The sequence below is a fragment of the Heterocephalus glaber genome, unplaced genomic scaffold (assembly GCF_053883595.1).
Source record: "Heterocephalus glaber isolate CG9 unplaced genomic scaffold, H.glaber_assembly_v1.0 deba00000474, whole genome shotgun sequence".
Lineage (NCBI taxonomy): Eukaryota > Metazoa > Chordata > Mammalia > Rodentia > Bathyergidae > Heterocephalus > Heterocephalus glaber.
The window spans coordinates 459925-478454 of NW_028258146.1; the positions used below are offsets into that span (position 1 = coordinate 459925).

Consider the following 18530-nt stretch of genomic DNA (forward strand, 5'->3'; position numbering starts at 1 on the left):
TATTAGTTCTGCTACCTCCATTTTTCATCTCCTGTTGCCTTAGTTTACCTTCATGCTCTTCAAATTTTTATCTTCAGATTCTTCTATAGGATGAACTATTTGCAGGAATGCTTTTATTTTGGTGGGTTATTCTTTCAAAATAGATTCTTCACCTTTGTATAAATGTGTCCTTTCATATTGTCTTTTTTTTCCCTGTAGTTTTTTTTTTTTTTTTGGTGCTGGGGATCCAACTTGGGTCCTTGTGCTTGCGCAGCAGGCAGCGAAACCACTAAGCTAAATTCCCTGGCCCTTTCCTGTAGTTTTGAAGAGGTAACTTTTGCTTTTTCCTGCCCATTCAGCTCTGTCCATACCTTCTCTTTCTGCAGCCTTAGTGTGGGTGAGTTCTTCTCAACACCTTTCTGTGTTGCCTGAGGTGGCCTGAAGATGCAGGTGTAAGGAGAACTTAACTGGTCCTGCGTGACCCAACTGGCTTGATTGCGTTTTGCCTTTTATGGAGTAGGGTTCTTATCTCCTTGTTGGCTGTGACCCGTGTTCTGGGTCTATGCACTTGTTTTAGGTTGTTTGAAGACTCTGGAGCTTTAGCATCCATCCAGTAGCATCAGCCCAGTCTTGCTCTAGCAGTGCTTCCATTTCCCCAGAACAAAACAGGAAAGGCAATTTGGTCCCATGTTAAGACCATAGAACAAAGTTGGAGGCTTTACCCAGGCTCTCTCTGAGCCAGTTTTTCCCCTCTGGGTTCTGGTCTCATGATTGTGGGTCCTCCTGTACTCCCTCCACTGCCTTCTTCCTATCAGGGAGGTAATACTACAGCCAGCTGCGGGGATTTTCCTCCCTGGTTGGGAGATTCTTTGTGTATTTTCTCTTAGGATTGTTTCTGTCCTTTGGCCTTCTGCTTCTGAGTTGTTGGGGCTGGTAATTATTACTGTAATTTCTCTTAGTGCTTCTGTGGAGTTGCACCAAGCTGGCTCTTTTGCTGACCACCAGCCCTTTTTTGTGTTCATTGGCACTGGCTGATGGGCCTTTTAAAAATACCTGTTTGCTATCTGTATCTTAAGAGGAGGCAAATCTTCATATTTGACTTTACTATACCATCTTAAACCAGAAGTCTGCTTTAGGTTTTAACTTATAAGTACATTTTAAAATTTGTTGCCATTGAATAAAATGGATTCCTCAGCAGGATCCATGCTCAGTCTGTGAATTCAGCCACCCCTACCATGTTGGTACATACATACCCAGGAGCACCCTGATTTCAGAAGCAAGGAAAGTTAAAGGAGACTTACTTAAAGAAAAATACAGTCTTATCTTTACTTAGGTAACTAGCAACCTTATATGATGCTAACATATTTATTGCCAAAAAAAAATGTAAGTTTAAAACACAAAGTAGCAGCTCTGCTTCTTTTACCCAGCATTTGAACCAGTTCATTATTTAAATATTTAAATCCTCGGATTTGCTTAAAAACAGCTGTATAGCTTGTTAAGGGTTAAAGAGAAATGGAAAAAATTGTTTAACTGTATTGCTTTTCACAAATGAAATTATTTCCTGAATAATACTTTTAATAGTAGGAGTTTTAAGAGCTGTTTGTTGTAGAACAGGAGTTGACAAACTAAGCACTTTAGGCCATATCCAGCCCAATGCCTGATTTTTTACTGAAACATGGCCTTACCCATTTGTTTACTGTTGTCTGTGACTGTTTTGGGGCTAGAATGGTAGAACTGAGTAATGATAACAGACCGTACGGCTCATGCATTCTAAAATACTTATTATCTAGTCCTTTTATAGAAAAATCTCTAGAACAGTTTAACTTTGGGACTGTCTCACATTGTCCTAATTGTTCTCCTGTAATATTTAAGGAATGGGCTTGAGTTATTATTCCTCATGTCCGGCTGCTCTTTATAGGGTCACTGCAGGTTTCCTGATGTGGCAGTAAGAAATAAGCAGCTCCTGAGAAGTATACATCTTCCTTTGCTCATCTGGGACCTCACAGAAGGCACACCCTGTTGGTTGCTGCCTTAGGGCACTTAGTTAGGCACCTTGCTTTCCCAGGAGCCAACTGTTACAGGCACGTTAGCATAGGGCAGAGATTTACCTCTGCCTGCTGTCAGTTTATTGTACTTGACTACCATTCTTTTAAAATTTTAACCATTGTTTTATAATTGGTAGAGGAATAATTAACATTTGAGTCTTTCCTAAACCTCACTTTTCCTTATGTTTACTCATAAACCCATGGGAAGCAGAGAGAGAAAGTTCTTCCATCAGTGTATTCTCCAGGGCTAGCATGATGCCTGGAATATGTGGCAGTTATGGTCAGTAAATGAATCAGTGCCTAGAACAGACATATATCATATAGGGCTCTCTGGCAAGTTAAGAAGTCTCACTGGCATAATCTCTGTTCTGTAGAGGCTCCTTTTTTCCTTCTCTTTCTCACCAGGGTCTGCCTGTTTTTTTCCTGGTCCCAGGCGGTGGTTATCATGGGTGTGGTGCTACAAGGTGCCAACCTGTATGGTTACATCAGGTGTAAGGTGGGCAGCAGGAAGAATTTAACCAGCATGGCTACCTCATATCTCGGGAAGCAGTTTTTAAGACAAGTAAGTATTTTCTGGATGTTATTGATGAACAATGAATGATTTCTCTTTTAGAGTTTTAATTTTTCTGAAATGCTTCTAAACAAAATTTTAAAGGGTATGTCATTATTTATAAGTATGGGATTATGATGATGTTTTAATTGCTCTTTGTAGGCTTTTGGGACATTCCAGAAATATATTACCAGTATACTAAAATTATTTTAAAACCAAGAGAGATGAATTACCATTGATAATAATCACATTTTAAAAAAATTACCTTAAGTGCAATTGCTTTCCGTTAATTAGGGTAGCTTTAAATGGGTGTTCTTTTTTTTCTTTTTTCTTTTTTTTTTGTACTGGGGATCGAACTCAGGACTTCACGCTTGCCAGGCAGGCACTGTGCCGCTGAGCTAAATTCCCGGCTAAATGGGTGTTCTTAAGGAATGTATATTGTATGGTTTTAGGGTTTATAGGAAGAACGGAACAAATTGAAAAATAAGACCTTATCATTGAGGATTGTTTTCAAATACTCTGGTGGTTTTTCCTCTCCTAGAACACAAAAGTTTAAACAGTTTCTCAATGAGAGTATAAATCAGGGTTTTTAGTGGGATAAGTGGAATGGTTATAGGTAAGCAGTTACTGATTAAATCTCTTGGGAAAGTTGACTAGGACTTTATATGAGTAACATCTCACATTTGTTCAGTGCAGTAGGTTATATAGGACAGTAGTTCTCAAATTCCAACATACATCAGAATCACCTTGAGGGCACAAGATTTCTGGGCTTTATGTCCAAGGTTTCCTGTTCAGTAGATCCTGGGGTTGGAGTCTTATAATTAACATTTTTAGCAGGTTTTTGGTCCAAAGATTACACTTCAGATAACTAAAGCCCTGAGAGAGTAAGTGATTTACTTAAAAATATAAAGCTGGTAGATGGTACCAAACCCAATCCTTTGCACTAGAAATTCATTGTTCTTTCTGTTCTAGAGTTTTGTTTTGTTTTGTTTTGTTTTGTTTTTAATTAATAGACAGAGGTAGAAAAGACAAATACTCTTGTAGGGTTGTGATTCTCAGCCTCAAGGATTTGTGCACAGCCTTAATATACTTCTGTTGTGACCCACCTTTAGGTAATTTTATTGTTTGTGCCTGTGTGTGTGCTTAGGACTCTAGTGTTTCTGGAGGTGGGAGAGACACTAAATACAGGTGAAATTGGACCTTGAACCTGGCATATCATGGATAGGGTTAGTATCATATATGGTACCTGCCGATGTTCTGCCCAGTGAGAGAAGCTAGACATCTGAGTAGATGATGGCATCCAAAGATTTACTTCAGCGTGTCTACTTATTAACGTGACTGTAAAATACAGAAGCAGGCTGTGCTTACAGATGCAGAATGTTTTCCTAGGTTTAGTGATTTGAAGTCTGTGTTATATGAAGTGAAATAATTTTGGGTATTAAGGAGTGTTTTTCTCATTTGCAGAACACTGGAGATGACCAGACTTCCTGAGTAGAGAGAAAGCTTATGTGTTCTGTTACCTTGGGGAACAATTGAAGAGATTCTTGACTCTGAACTGTTTAGAGCTCCATTCATTTTACAAGGAAGAGTGTTGGGTTTGTTTTTCTGCTTAAAAACTTTATTAAAAAAAGGAAATAGGTTCATATTATTTTTATTTTCTTTCTAGTGGTTGAGGCTAGAGAGTATAATATCATCAGAAACATTGTCAGAATGTGTGTATGGACAACCATGTAATAGCAGTATATCCCAAGTTAATGTGTTCATTTACATATGTAACAGATCTTTACATTTTGATCCATAGCACTTAGGACCATGTTCTTAGTGTGTTTCATAGTTCTGTGTGTTTACATATTATTTCTATAGATTATTTTCAGAAGTAAGGCTATTTTTTTGGGGTGGGAGGGCAGTACCGGGGATTGAACTCAGGACCTCACACTTTCCAGGCAGGTGCTGTGCTGCTGAGCTACTTCCCCAGCCCAGAAGTAAGTTTTGATTCTTTGTAAAAGTGAGCACTTTGGCTTATATATGAGTTAGAAAAGTTAGAAATAATTGTTCATTTTTAATATGTACTTTATGGTGAAATTTCTTATCTAAGAAATACAAATAGGTAAAAACAAAATTCAGGCCAGTAGTGTTGACTAGTTTCTAAAATTATATTTTTATCTTGAGGCCAATAATATACAAACAGAATGTTCATAGTTTATGTTTAAGGTATACCTAGGGATTGCTGCTGTTTTATTTATTTTAGGGAAAGGATAGTGAGATTTTACTTTGGAAATCCCTGGAAGCCTTTCAGTGGTCTTTGGACTGACTAATAAATCTTACTTTTACCACTAAAAGAATATTATTCTTATGGTAATGAGAATAATCTTTTGAATACCTGGCATAATAAATGCCTAAAAGACATTTTGTTTTATGAATCTATTTTTTTTTCTGCTGTAATGAGGATATTGTAAATCATACATTTGTATTAATGGTATTTCTTAAAGCAATATATGTAACTAAACTAAACTGATCTACAAACTGTAGGCATCTGTAAATTCTGTTGTAGGTACTATAAACTTCATTGGAGTCTTAATGGGGGCAGATGATGTTGTGACTGTATTATTAAAATACATTGTCAAAATATTTTAGATGTTTTGTTAAATTGAATAAGTGTTTATTTGAGTAGTAACTTGGAAAGTGCATAACTTTAAATTTGTATAAAGCTCTATTGTTTACAAAGCATTTGATGTGTGTAAATCTCATTTGGCCTCCACAAAAACTATCTGATGCCTTAGATGAGGACCTTTCAGCTATTGAACAACTTGTCCAGGGAAATATAGGTCACAGAATATCTGTAATATAAACAGGACGTATAACTATTTTTAAAGAAAATATTTGTCTCCAATGTCTTTTCCTTCCTTTAGAATCATTAATTTATTAAGTATTTATTTGCCATTTTACTCTATCTGGGAGAAAAGTTGGTAATGCATTAGAGGAATGTTTTTAATTAGTTTGAAAGATGTAACCTGTTTATTTAGGGTTGGGAGTCTAACAGGGAGGGATGCATTGGAACAGTTGGCAAGTTAACTATGTTACTTGAATCTATAGTCCTAAACCAAATATGACTTGAAGTTTGGACTTTGCATCTGGCAGGATCTGGTACTTAAGAACAAGAATGGGAGGCATCCTCATCCCCTCCCTGCTTTTCCTTCTTCCTGCTGGCTGAAATGTAGACACAGTAGCCGGAGCTGGGCCATCATGGAGGTCTCGTTTTGTGAATGGCAGAGAAATGAGGTAGAGATTGTCTGAATCCCATCTGGTGGGTAGAACGGCCCTGAACTTCCTATCTGAACTTTTACATGAGAGAGAAGCAAACATCCACCCTGTTTGTTACTGCTTTGGCTTTTCTTCTTCATAGCCTAACTGAATTATTATCAATATAATACACTTTGAGCATCACCCATAGTCCTTCCCTTTAGTTCAGCGTTTGAGATGTAATAATTTAGTTAGGATTCACTTACTATTTAATCTTTTTTCTATGTAGTAACTATGTGACCATTATAGGTGCTAGTAAGTTCTACTGTTCAGATGCTGTTGCTGCATAAAAATTCACCCCAAAAGTTACCGATATGAAATAGTCATTTTATCTAAATGCTCAGAAACTCTGAGATAGAAACTTGAGTGGAGTACAGAGGGGACAGCTTTTTTTCTGCTGAACAGTGTCTGGGACTCAGGAAGACTTGAAGGCTGGGTTTGACACTTAAGATGTCTTCAGCTTCAGGCTTGGAGGTTGGCACAGGCTGTCCTCTGGGGCCTCACCTAAGCAGCTGGTCAGAATGCCTGCAGTGTGATCTCGGTGTGGAGTTTCTCCATGTGAGCTCATGTGGGCTTCTTCACGACCTTGTCTTGGGTTCTCACAGTGGACCTCCCAAGGGGACAGAAGTGCATGATATTTTTATGACTGGTCCTGGAATTCACATCACATCTCTTCTGACATACTCTGTTGGACAGAGCAGTCACCAGGTTCAAGGAGAGGGTATATAGACCCACCACTTGATGAGTGTTAAGATTATAGTTAAAAAAATTAAGGGTATATGGGATATAAATAGTGCTGTGGCCATCTTTAGGAAACAAAATTTACCCTACTTACTTTTAATTTCATTGCAATTGAAAAAAATTATTTGGAGGAGACTGAGGGAAGTAAGTAAGTTTTTAATCTACCATAGGTCAGCCTCAGCTTTAGAGGAATTAACTAGAAGGTCCAGTTAAAATGAAGGCAACATCGCATTCCATAGCCAACAGTGTGTAGTTTTTGACCCACCTCTGAATAAATAAGTGGGTAGAGGTGAAGGCATAGTAATTCCACCATAGTGTAGGTGTTATATTCCTTTAGAGTCTGTATATTCTTAGAGCTTACCACAGTTCTTTTATGTCTTATCTCATTTGACTCTCCTCATAACCTCAAGAGGGAGGGCCATTTTATGTACCATGTAATACCATGCTACAGATGTGTAACTATGGTTGAGAGAAGTAAATTAATCTATTAAAGACTGTAGTAGAAAGAGTAGTGCTTACCAGGTATTCCCTTTGTTCTAGTTGAGGTTGTGTTGCTAGCTGTGGCCAATGAAAGGTGAATGGAAATGACTCGTCTTTTGCGTGAAGAAAGCGAAGCTCTGATGTGAGATTTTTGTGGCAACCACTGGTGGTCAGGGTGTTAGAGGTGTTAGTTGAGTGTTGATGAGTGATCGGTCAGCTAGGGAGTTGGGTGACTTGTAAAACAGAATCCCTCTACCTATTCCAATTAGACATACTGCTGCCAGTCTTAACTCTGCCATTTTTAATCTCCACATCTGTTTTTCCAGAAGAAGAAAAGATGGTCTTTCCTTTTGCCTCAGAGAAAAAGACTTTCTCAGAAATTACAGTAGACTTTGCTTCTACTTTCATGTCTGTGGTCAGGTATTTGGGTAGACACTGCTGTCTTGAGTAAATGAGATTTTGCTATTAAGGTAAAGGGGTCTACCACATACTCTTTTTCCTGATTTCTTGGAAGGTCAGATAATCTAGTATGGGCATGGTGTGTGGAACTTTATCATGAATCACTCCATTTTGGGTTTGGTCTTTTGGGGCCTCATGTAAGAACTCAAAATCAGTGACCTCCCATATATGTGTCTCTATATATGTATGTATATATATATATTTTTTTTTTTTTTTTCACAGTTCACAAGATTATGAACTGGTAGCTTAACTATTTCTATTTTATAGTTAATACACATCTTGTTCTTCATGTTTTTCAGATAGTTTTGAAATCTAGCAGAGGTATCTAATTAGTCTTAACATTTTAAAATATTTCTTCTAGGACAGTGGTGGTGAATCTATGGCACACGTGCCACAGGGGCCATGCAGAGCCTTCTCTGTTGGCATGAGACTGAAGTCACCCGAACAGTCAACCATCAGATAACAGTTGTTTTTTCTAAACTAAAACCTGAGTTTTCAGGTTTAGTTGATCTTTGTGATAAATAAGTGGGTTGCAGTTTGGGCACTTGGTCTCTAAAAGGTTCGCCATCGTTGCTCTGGGACATTGCTTTTCTCTGTAAGCTCCATCCTGGTCTTTTGTTTGTAACTTGCACATAGTCCACTAGATGGCAGTACACCAACATAGGATGTAAATAAAGGATATGTACTGTAGCACCTGATTTAGTAGGTTTCACGGGAAGTGATGGTTTTCATGGTAGCCTGCAAATAGGACTAAATTCACTTCTGCTTTTCAGGAATTAAAATTAATGCTGATGAACACATAGATGCTGAATAAGTAGGTACTCTAAGTACCTGCTTGAATAAGTACAGTAATGTATCTATAATGTACAGACACCATGGTAGGTACTGCAGAGACAAAGAGACATAGGGGCTGTGCATGATTTGTGACTTCCTTCCTGATCTTGCCAGATCTCCCCATTTAATATTTGAATATATTGGAGGGTCAGTAGCTTTCTGAGGGTCACAAGTAGAGAGAAGTTAAGCCAGGAATTTTCGATGGTGATAGAAAGACAGTGAGCTTGAATTTAAGATATATTGAGTTTGAAGCCAGTGGGTCATAGCAGAGTAGTAGAATGTAAAGGAAACCTAGAATTCAGCCTTAGGATTGGGCCAGAGTTACAAATTTAAGAGGCATCTCTGTAGAGCAGAGTTGAGAAATAAAACAATAGATGGTTGTCTATAGCAAAAGTGTCTGTTAATGAACCAACAGCTGAAGAGTAATTGCCAAGGAACAAGGGGAGTTGGGGTACACACCCTGGAGACAGATCTGAGGTTAAATCCTGGCTTCATGTTTACTAGTTGTGTGTTCATGGGCAAGATAACTAACTTCTTTGACCCCTTGTAATGACCACATGAGGGAGATACTATTTCCATTTTATAGATAGGAAACTGAGGCTTAGAGATTGTAGGAAGTGATCCAAGCTCATGGTGCGTCTAGTATAGGATGAATTCAAATCTGAGAAATCTGCCATAGACACATTGCTAAGCACCACACAAAGCAAAAGGTGTCCCCAATTATACTGTAGCTGGTATTTTCTGTCTCCTTGTCGAATTCACACATGCACACACGCACGCACACACACACACACGTATGCATATGTGTGCACACAATTTATTTCAAGAAATTGATGTGAAGTATGATTGTGGAAATTGACAAGCCCAAAATCTGTAGGGCAGGTGGCAAACTGGTTTTTCTGACAGAGCTGATGTTGCATTCTCAAGGTCAGTTTTCTTCTTTAGGAAAATCTCAGATTTGTTAAGACCTTCAGCTGACTACATGAGACCTACCCACATCATCAAGGGTAATCTCTTTTACTGAAAATCAATAAATTGTAGATGTTAGACATATCTACAAAATACCTTCCCAACGACACCTAGATTAGTATTTGGTTAAACAGTTGTGTACGATAGCTTAGCCAAATTGACACACAAAACTACCATCACACTCTTCCAATTGTCCAAAAACGGTGACAGCAGGGAATCTGTTCTCATTTATCTCAATATTCCCAGTGCATAGCCCAGTGCTAGGCACCTAATGGCACTCAGTAATCTGTCACTTGCATAAATGCAGACATACACACTTGTTTTCAGCTGGAGACCTGGACTAGGCAGTGTGTTCCACCATACGTAACTTTCTTGGAGGTTTCTGGGATGAAGGGAGCAGGAGGACTGGTATCAGCAGAAGGCAGGCAAACTTCTTTGGAAACCCAGGTTGGCCAACTCAGGTAGTTTTCCTTTTCAGAAGATGAAGCAACTGATGGTCATTGCCAGCTGGGGTCACGAGTAAGGTTGCCAATACCAACAATCAAGAGGTAGGCCTTGTAAGACACTGTACACCGTCTGTTTCTAAGTGTGAGCTAGGAACTCTTTCCATTGCCTGATGCTTTCTTAAGATTCAGACAAGGAAGTTTTCAAGCAGGAAAGCCAACTGAGCTTACATAAGAGTGACTGTGAGCAGTGAGCATCTATCTATAGCTACTCCCTGCATCCCCCTGAGACCGAACAGCCCCTTCTGAAAACACAGATGGGGTAGCGAACACCTCACTGATGGAAACATCTGCATAAATTAGGTTCATTATGCATTTTCTTGGAGAGTCTTCCTGGACATCTACTTTCATACCTCCCTCCACATCAGAGTACCAAGTTGATGAAAGTTAAAGCAAGCTGGAACACTTGTTCAGTGTTTCCTCTTTTCTCTCAGAGATTGCATCCTACTGCTCCCTAGAATCCTACCTTTCTCCTTCTTACTAATATTTATCTGCACATTATCTGGCAACAATTAAACACTTATCTTTATACCAAAGTACCTTCAAAACAGAGCTGGGCCTATAGCAGATGCTTAAAGATTATTTAATAAAACAGGGAAAGATGTTAGGAGTGGGGAGTTAAGGGGAGCACACAATACTAATAATGAGGGGCCGGAGATTTAGCTCAGTGGTTTTGCTGCCTGCTGTGCAAGTGCAAGGACCCGAGTTCGATCCCCAGTACCAAAAAAAAAAATACTAATAATGAGTTGTAATATTTTATTTATTTATTTATTTATTTTGGTACCAGGGATTGAACTTGGGACCTTGCTCTTGCGAGGCAGGCGCCGGAACCACTGAGCTAAATCCCCGGCCCAAGTTGTAATATTTTAAAACTTTGTCTAATAGAGGATGTAAAACAAGCCAGAGATGCATAAAGGGAGATAATGCAACTTTTCATGCCTTCTTTTTCAATTCCAGGAATGAAATGGGTAAAGGACATCCTAATTCAAAGGGATTACTTCTATGAAACTGTAAGGAGTAGCATGCACATACATTTGTACACACACACACACCACTCTTTGCTACGACCACAGGAAACACCTGGATGTTTTCCAAATGTTCCAGGCTCTCTTCTGCAGTGTTTTGTAGTGGTATAGGACATCTTTGAAATATTCTGGGTATTTATCTTTTATCTATGAGTGTTAAAAATATCTTCTTCTGGCCTGTAACTTCACATTTAACTTTGTTCCGGACATCTTTTGGCTTTTAAAACTTTCTAAAACAATATAGTTTTATTTGTCAACTTTTTATGATGTAGCCTTTCATTATTCATTTAAAACATACTTTCCTTATGCAGTGTAATAATGATATACTACAGTTTCTTTTAAAGGTATAAAATGTTGCTTTCCTTACATAAGCTGTTTAATGTAGAATTTATTTTGGTGTATAGTGTCAGGTAAAGATCTCATTTCATCATTCCCCTTCTAGACAGTTATCTCAGCACCTTGTACTCAACAGTTCAGATTTTTCTCACTGATTTGTAATGCCATTCTGTCACATACCAAGTTCTCATTGTGCACTAGTCTATTTTTTTTTCTTATTTATTTAGAGGTTCTCTCTCTCTCTAGTTCTGGTTATAGAAGCCTTAATTTTAATTGAAATTAGTAATCTTTTACAGTTTCTTTTTGCGGTCATGTTTTAGATTCTCTTTCTTATCCTAAGGATATAAAAATACTACCCTATACGATCCACCTCGAATTGCTTTGTATGTTGTGAGGCAGAATCTGTAGTAAATTGTATTATTTGCAGACAATTTTTTCTGTCCTCTCTGCCCTTGTCATAATCATTTTGGGGAGAATATACTCTATTTTTCCTCCGTCTTTGAGCTTAACTGTGAATTGCTTTGGAGAATAGAATATGAGCAGATACCATGTATGTCCCACCCAATATGAGACTTTAAATATGTGGCTTGGTTTACCCTCTTGAATTCCTTACCTGAAACACGAGAATTTCATGATCCAGGTAACCACTGTTCCTTCAGTCTGGCTCAGAGAACGAGAGATATGTGGAACAAAACTGAATCTGACCTGCAATATGCTGCAATTGACTTACAGACTTGAGTGTGAGAAGTAAATATTTGTTGAGATTTTGGAGATATTTGTTACATGTCGTCATTGCAGGAACGTGGCTAACAAAAGGTCTAATTTCTTTTTATTTCCCATAAGGCAAGAAAGTTACTGAAATGTCCATCATTTCCACATTGGTCTCCAATACTAATTCTATCATAAATTGAGTTTCTTTATGTATGTGGGTTTGTTTTGGGGCTCACTTTAATTGTTTGTCTATTTGAATATTCCCATACCAATACTATACTTAATTAGTGTAGATTTAAATACTGCTTTTGTGAGGAATAACCCTTAGTGTAGTTCTTTGCAGAATTATTATCATCATTATTATTACTGCATTATTCAAAATTTTAAATCAACTTTGTTAAGTTCTAGAAAACCCTTTTGGGATTTTTATTATAACTTTGTTGAAACTATATTTAAATTGAGGAAAGTCCTATCTTTGCAATATTGGGTCTTCTGATCACTGTGAATCTCCTTATTCATTGATTACTTTCAATAACATTTTTATAGTTTTCTCCATAGAGAACTTACTTTTCTATCTTTTTTTAGCTTTGTTAGGTACTTTAAAATTTTTTTATTGCTGCCATAAGTAGCATGTTTTGCAGCACATTTCCTGAATGTTTTACATGTGTATATTTTAAGAAGTTTTGTGTAGATCCTTTGGGAGTTTTCTCTAGGGAATCATACAAAGTATAATTAAATATGTTTCTTCACTTTCAACATTTATTTATGCCTTACTATCTGAACTTACATCACCAGTGTACTGTTGTAAATATTTGTTGGCAGCAGGCATCCTTGCTTGCTGTCAAAATTAATAGGAATATTTATAATATATCCTGGTAATTAAAATACCCTGGTAGCATTCTGAAAGAATTGTTTCAACTATATTGTGGGGATGTCCTTTCTAGCCAAGATGTGGTAACAAAGACTGGACTTAACCACTGTAAACAACTAAAAAGCTGGACAAGGTAAATAAAATAACTTTTCATACACTGGACAACAGTGATGTGATCCCTAGGAAAAGAGAAATGAAATAGGCCCCATAGTTGCCGTGGCTATCTGCCTAAGGGCAACTTTCAAGTTAGGCTCAGGGAGGAGGAACCCAAACAGAGCCTGGAGGCCTCTCTGAGTGGAGAAGAGCAGAGATGATCCCCAGAAGGAGTCTGTGGTAGGTCAGGTGAGCTCCATGTCATCTGCACGACAGTTGGAAGCCCTGAGGGTGTGTTTAACTGGGAGCAGGGAAGACTGACAACGTGAAAACTCTTGAGAGATCAGAAAGACTGTATTGTTGAACAGGTGTTGTTTGTGTTCTGTATTGTCCTGGAAACCAGAATTAGGATAGTTGGATGGAAATGAGAGATGATTTTGGCTGAATCCAAGGAAATACTTTCTAACAATTATGGCTGATCATGCTGAAGTGGGCTGCCCTGCCCAGTGTTTGCTATGGAATTCTTTGGAAAACACTGATTATAGAGAATAATCTCTAGTTAATTAGAATCAGTACTGACAGTGTGTATCTGCTATCTTGGGCTGAAGGATTTTTTTGAGGTATGGTAACAACCTTGTCCTGGTCTTAGTCTGTGTTGTTGACCAGCTGCTGGGGAGTCCAGCTGTCACCTGCTTCTCAAAGGTGGGAGCTGTGTGGGCATTGCTGTCATGCTCATGGCCTGGCTGAGTGCCAGGGGGACATTTGGGGCCACTGCATGCTAGACATGCCTTCCGAATGATGCAAACAAAAAGCTCTGCAGCTTGGATGAAATGTTGAGATAGTGTACAGGGTTGCCAATAAACAGGGTAGTGTTGGGACACTATCATATCTCTGAAACCTTCTATTTCTGGGTAGATTCTGATGCCATATCAACCCCACCTTTGAGCCTGGGGACATTCTCGACTGAGGATTATCTTCAGCCCAATTTGTGGTGCAGAAAGAAGAGAAAGGCTGTAAGACTCAGCTCTGAGTTCATAGTCTGTCTCTGCTACTTATCAGCTGTGCAGCTGTTGGCAAGTGATTTACTGTCACTGGCTTCCTTTTTATGATGAGGAAGGTAACACCCACTGTAAGTTATTTTTGGAGATTGAGTGAGACAACCTAGGTAATGTGTTAAGCACTTAGTGGATATGAAAAAGGAACAGTACTTACACAGTGTTGGCTGTGATCCACATCCTGTTCTCATTTACACATATTAAATTCCTTAGTGTTCACAACTCTGTGAAGTATGTACTGCATCACTCTCATTTGATAAGATGAGGAAATTGAGGCACTGAGAGGATGATTCTGCTCCAGGAGGGTCATACTTGGTACAGACCAAATTCAGACTGAGGAAATCTGGCCTGTGTGCTCTCACCTGTTCTGCTGTGCACCTCCTACAGATCAATACTCACGTACCCGCATGACCATTGACATATATTTATTGGCCACTTGCTCCTGCCAAGAAGCTATGTTTATGCTACATATTGGACACTGTGGCCAGTGATTGACTGTGTGTATGACCATGGTCCCATACGATTATATTGCCTAGTGACATCGTAGATGTCTTTATGTAAGTATGCTCTATGATGTTTGCCCAAAGTCATCCACTGACACATTTCTCAGAATACATCCTCACCGCTAAGCAATGCATGACTGTATCAGTAAGAACATTGAAGACTGAAGGAATAGGGACACAAAATTAAGTAGAACACAGTCCCAGGTCACAGAAAGTTTGTTATTAGTGGGGAGATAATGGGAAGGTGGAAGGACAGAAAACCAAATGGTCAACAGGAAGGAGAATCCTATGAAAATGATTGGCCCACAGTATCTTGCTAGGAATGTCTCCTGGTAAATTATTAAATAGGCATTCTCTTTTAAAAAATGGCCTCTTTTGAATTTGTTCTGTGAGAACTGGCTCACCAGAATTAGATCAGCTCAAATGGCTACTGTTGGATTTTCCAACCTGCATACATGGGTGAGAGCTTCTGCTTTTCTCAGGAGATTCTTGGTTCCAGTTAGATAGACAAGCAGGTCCGTCAGCGTCATGCAACCATGATCTTGCTCCTGAATTTTATGCCCAGATCTGTAAAGCAGCCTGCTAGATGTTTATACTTGAGAGGTCTGACCATCACCTCAAACTTAGTTTACTGCAAAATGTTATGTGCACTTTTGTGCACCCAAAATAATATGTTTAAGTCCTAACCCTCAGTATCTCAGAATGTGTCTGTATTTGGAGATAGGCTTTTAAGGAGGTAATGAAGGTAAAACGAAGTCATAGGGAAGGATCCTAATATAATCTGAATGATGTCCCTGTAAGAATAGATTAGGACACAGATACACAGAAGGACCATGGGAAGATGGAGAAGATGGCCAATGACAAAACGAGTAGCCTCAGAAGGAACCACCCCTACGGATATCTTATCTCAGACTTCTGGTCTCTAGAACTGTGAGAAATAAATTTCTATTGTTTAAGCTCCTCAGTCTGAATTACTTTGTTATGATAGCCTTAGCAAATTAATACACTAATCATCTCCCTCATCTCAACCCTCAATCTTTTACTACCATGCCCCTTGGATTTTCTTCACACTGACTTCAAAAATTTCTCTTCCAGTCTTGCCACTGCCTCCTGACTGTACACTGCTGTAGGTGACCTTCACACTGTGCCTGCAGTTCATCTTGCTCATATCCTCAGTCCACCCAGAAGACAATAAGAGACCCAGAAAAAGGGAGGGGCAATAGGGGTTTTAGGATGACCATAGTCTCAGTTCTTTGGCTTGGCATTCAGAGACTTGTGTTCTATTCCTGGCCTTTTAAGAATCTGTTCCCTATAAATAAAACAATTAAAAATACTCTTAATCCCACTCTTCCCTAAATCCTAAGTGCTTTGATGACATTTCGGCATAAAAATCTTATCTCTTGTAGCTCTCTTTTCATTGCTCATGTCTCAGCATCCCACCTAGGATGTTGCTTCTCTGGGTAGTAAATTTCCCAGTGCTTGGCCTGGGGCCACATCCACATGGGTACTTATCTTAGGTCAGTTCTACAAGAACAGACACTGAGATGAGGATTTGTTTGCAGCCTAAGAGAAGAGTATTTTAGCACCTTTTAAAAGGGTGTGTACACTGCCAGATGGTCCATATTCCCCTAGAGCCCAACCTCTCTGTTCCTAAGCAACTAGCCTAAGGTAAATAGCTGTACCCTGTTGATGATGAAAGGGCCTTTTTCTTGGTGCTGTGCAGAGGTGGTGTGTTTCTTGATGCTGTGGTGTTCTGGTTAGTGACATACTCTGGGTCTTTGGGCCTCCCTTACTGTCTGCTCCTGCATTTAGAGCTTACTCCAGAAAACCATGGAAGGCATTTTTTTTAAAAAACCTCCAGCTCCTGCTTTATGCTGAGGTTCAAGCAGGAGTTTATCTTCACCACTGTGAATGTTTGCCTTTTCTCTATCTGCAAGTGTATTTTACTGTGAATTAGGGAAAGGTTGCATGGGGTGTTGGTGGTGGTAGTGGACACCTCAGTATACATTTTATCTGATTGTTTCAGACCTGCTTATCAACTGACTATGTCTTGCTGAGAGTAGCCAAGTAATACCAAAAATTAAATATTTGACAGATACCAATTTGGCTCCTGGTTGAAAAACACTTTGTCCTGCTTTTTGTTCCTGAAAAAGAGAATCTTGAAATTGCTAGCAGGAAAATGAAAAGCATTTTACCTCTTTGCTTTGAAAATGTAAGTCGTTTGGGAGATTTAAACATGAATCTCTGTCTCCTCCTATGGATTCTCAGACTGAACAATACATGATATTCAGTTTCCCCATCTGAGGCCTGAACTTCCTGTTATATTTATCAGTTCCAGTGGTGAAAATTTAAATAAAGAAAATGGATAACTGTTTCAAAGAAGAAACACTCAATTGTTTTCACATAGAAAGTTTTTTAAAGCATAGTTTAAAATCCAGTCTACTCTCAGGATAATTTTAGCCTCTTGAGAATGTTCCAGATTGGTGACTCAGTAAGCCCAGGCTCTTAAAATGCATGTTGTTACGCTCCACAATGTTACATTGTCTAGGCTCTTTGTCATTTAAGTCACTCTGTAACTTATGAAGTTGGCCCTGGTTTCCTAGGGACTCTTCGCAGCCATTCTGAGCTTCATCCCCCTCCCTCCAAATGTGATGAGAGAGCAAGTTCTTAGCATAGTACGGAAAAAAGGGACCCGGAGTAGTATGTGAAATTACAGAAAGTTACTGTGTTTATGGCTCAGCTGAGAGGGATTCAGAGCTAATGAAAGTTAGCATCCTAGATTTGCAGAAGGAGGAAAGCCCAGGGAACAGGGCTTTTGCCTCAGGTCCCACACCACCCATGTGCTCTCCTGTCCAGGCTCCCCTAGCACAGAGGAGTCCACTGGGTGGGTGGTCCATCTCCCTTTCGACTTGGTGCAGCCCTAATTGGATACCTGTCTTTGGTCCCAGTGTTTCCTGATCTGAACTAGTATTAGTAAAAATATTTCAATTATCTTCTATAGCCTATTTAAAATTTTCATAGATTTATAGACAGTCCTTATAATGGTTTGACTTAACCATTTTTTTACTTTACAGTGGTTCAAAAGCATACTCATGCAGTGATTCTGTTTTTCACCTTCAGTATAGTGTTCAATAAATTACTACAAAATTGATTTTATGTCAGATCATTTTGCCCAACTGTAGCTTATGGAAGTGTTCTGGCTTGTTTAAGGTAGGCTAGGTTGAGCTGTGAAGTTCTATAGATTAGGTGTATTAAGTGCATTTTCAACAGGATATTTTCAACTTCTGATAGGTTTATTGGGACATATCTCCATTGTAAATTGAGTGTCTATCATTTATCTATATGATGTTCGGTCATCAGTAAGCACAGGAGAGGAAATGGCTTTCAACAGTTTAGGTATTGGAGCAACATAGTTACATTCCACACAGGAGCTCGATGCCCCCAGATGGCAGAAAGTCTTTCTCATGAACCCCTAACCATTGTAGGATTTTGGGGCACTGTCATGTGACCAATACTGGTGAATTCACTGGATGCCTTGGCCCTGTTGATTCCTCTCAGGGAGGTGACCTTTGGGATCCCAGAGTTAATGGAGATAGAGCATGGACTTAGCTGAAGGACCTTAGGTCTCATGATTTCTGGCTCAGGGAGCATGTGAGTGCACACATAAAGCCTGACTCGAAGGAAATCTGGCAAAAGATTTCACATGAGATTTTACACTCAGCCTGCTCAATGTTATAGTATTTGCCCCAATCTTTTCCTGATATCCCCTTCAGTATCATCACAACCCATATTCTAAGAAAAAGAGGATTGTCTTTCCTGGCTCTTTCAGTAACTTTAAAGCAGCGGTTCTCAAGGTATGGTCCCAGGTCCAGCAGCTTCAGCATTGACTGACTGCATTATTAGAAATGAAAATGATGCCAGATCCACCAAGTCAGCACTTCCAGGGGTAGGGCACAGGGGGCTGTGTTTAATGCATGGTCCAGTTGGACTTTTTTTAAGCATTGCTGTCATAAATCACCACTAATTAAGCCATAATCTCCATTCCCATGAGTGCTCCTGGCACTTTTATAATTTAA

The 18530-nt window shown here is 39.1% G+C and overlaps 1 protein-coding gene across 12 annotated transcripts in view; it reads left to right on the forward strand.

Moving 5' to 3' along the window:
• Tvp23c (trans-golgi network vesicle protein 23 homolog C) overlaps window positions 1–18530 on the forward strand; it is a 113474-nt gene that overhangs the window by 19602 nt on the left and 75342 nt on the right. For 6 of the 12 annotated variants that reach the window (XR_002391207.2, XR_002391208.2, XR_002391209.2 and 3 more), the window contains exon 6: window positions 2458–2586. Coding sequence is in view for 7 of the 12 variants with exons in the window: in XM_087204349.1 (XP_087060475.1) it covers window positions 2458–2586 (129 nt within the window). In the remaining 5 variants the exon portion in view is untranslated. 12 annotated transcript variants of the gene reach the window in all.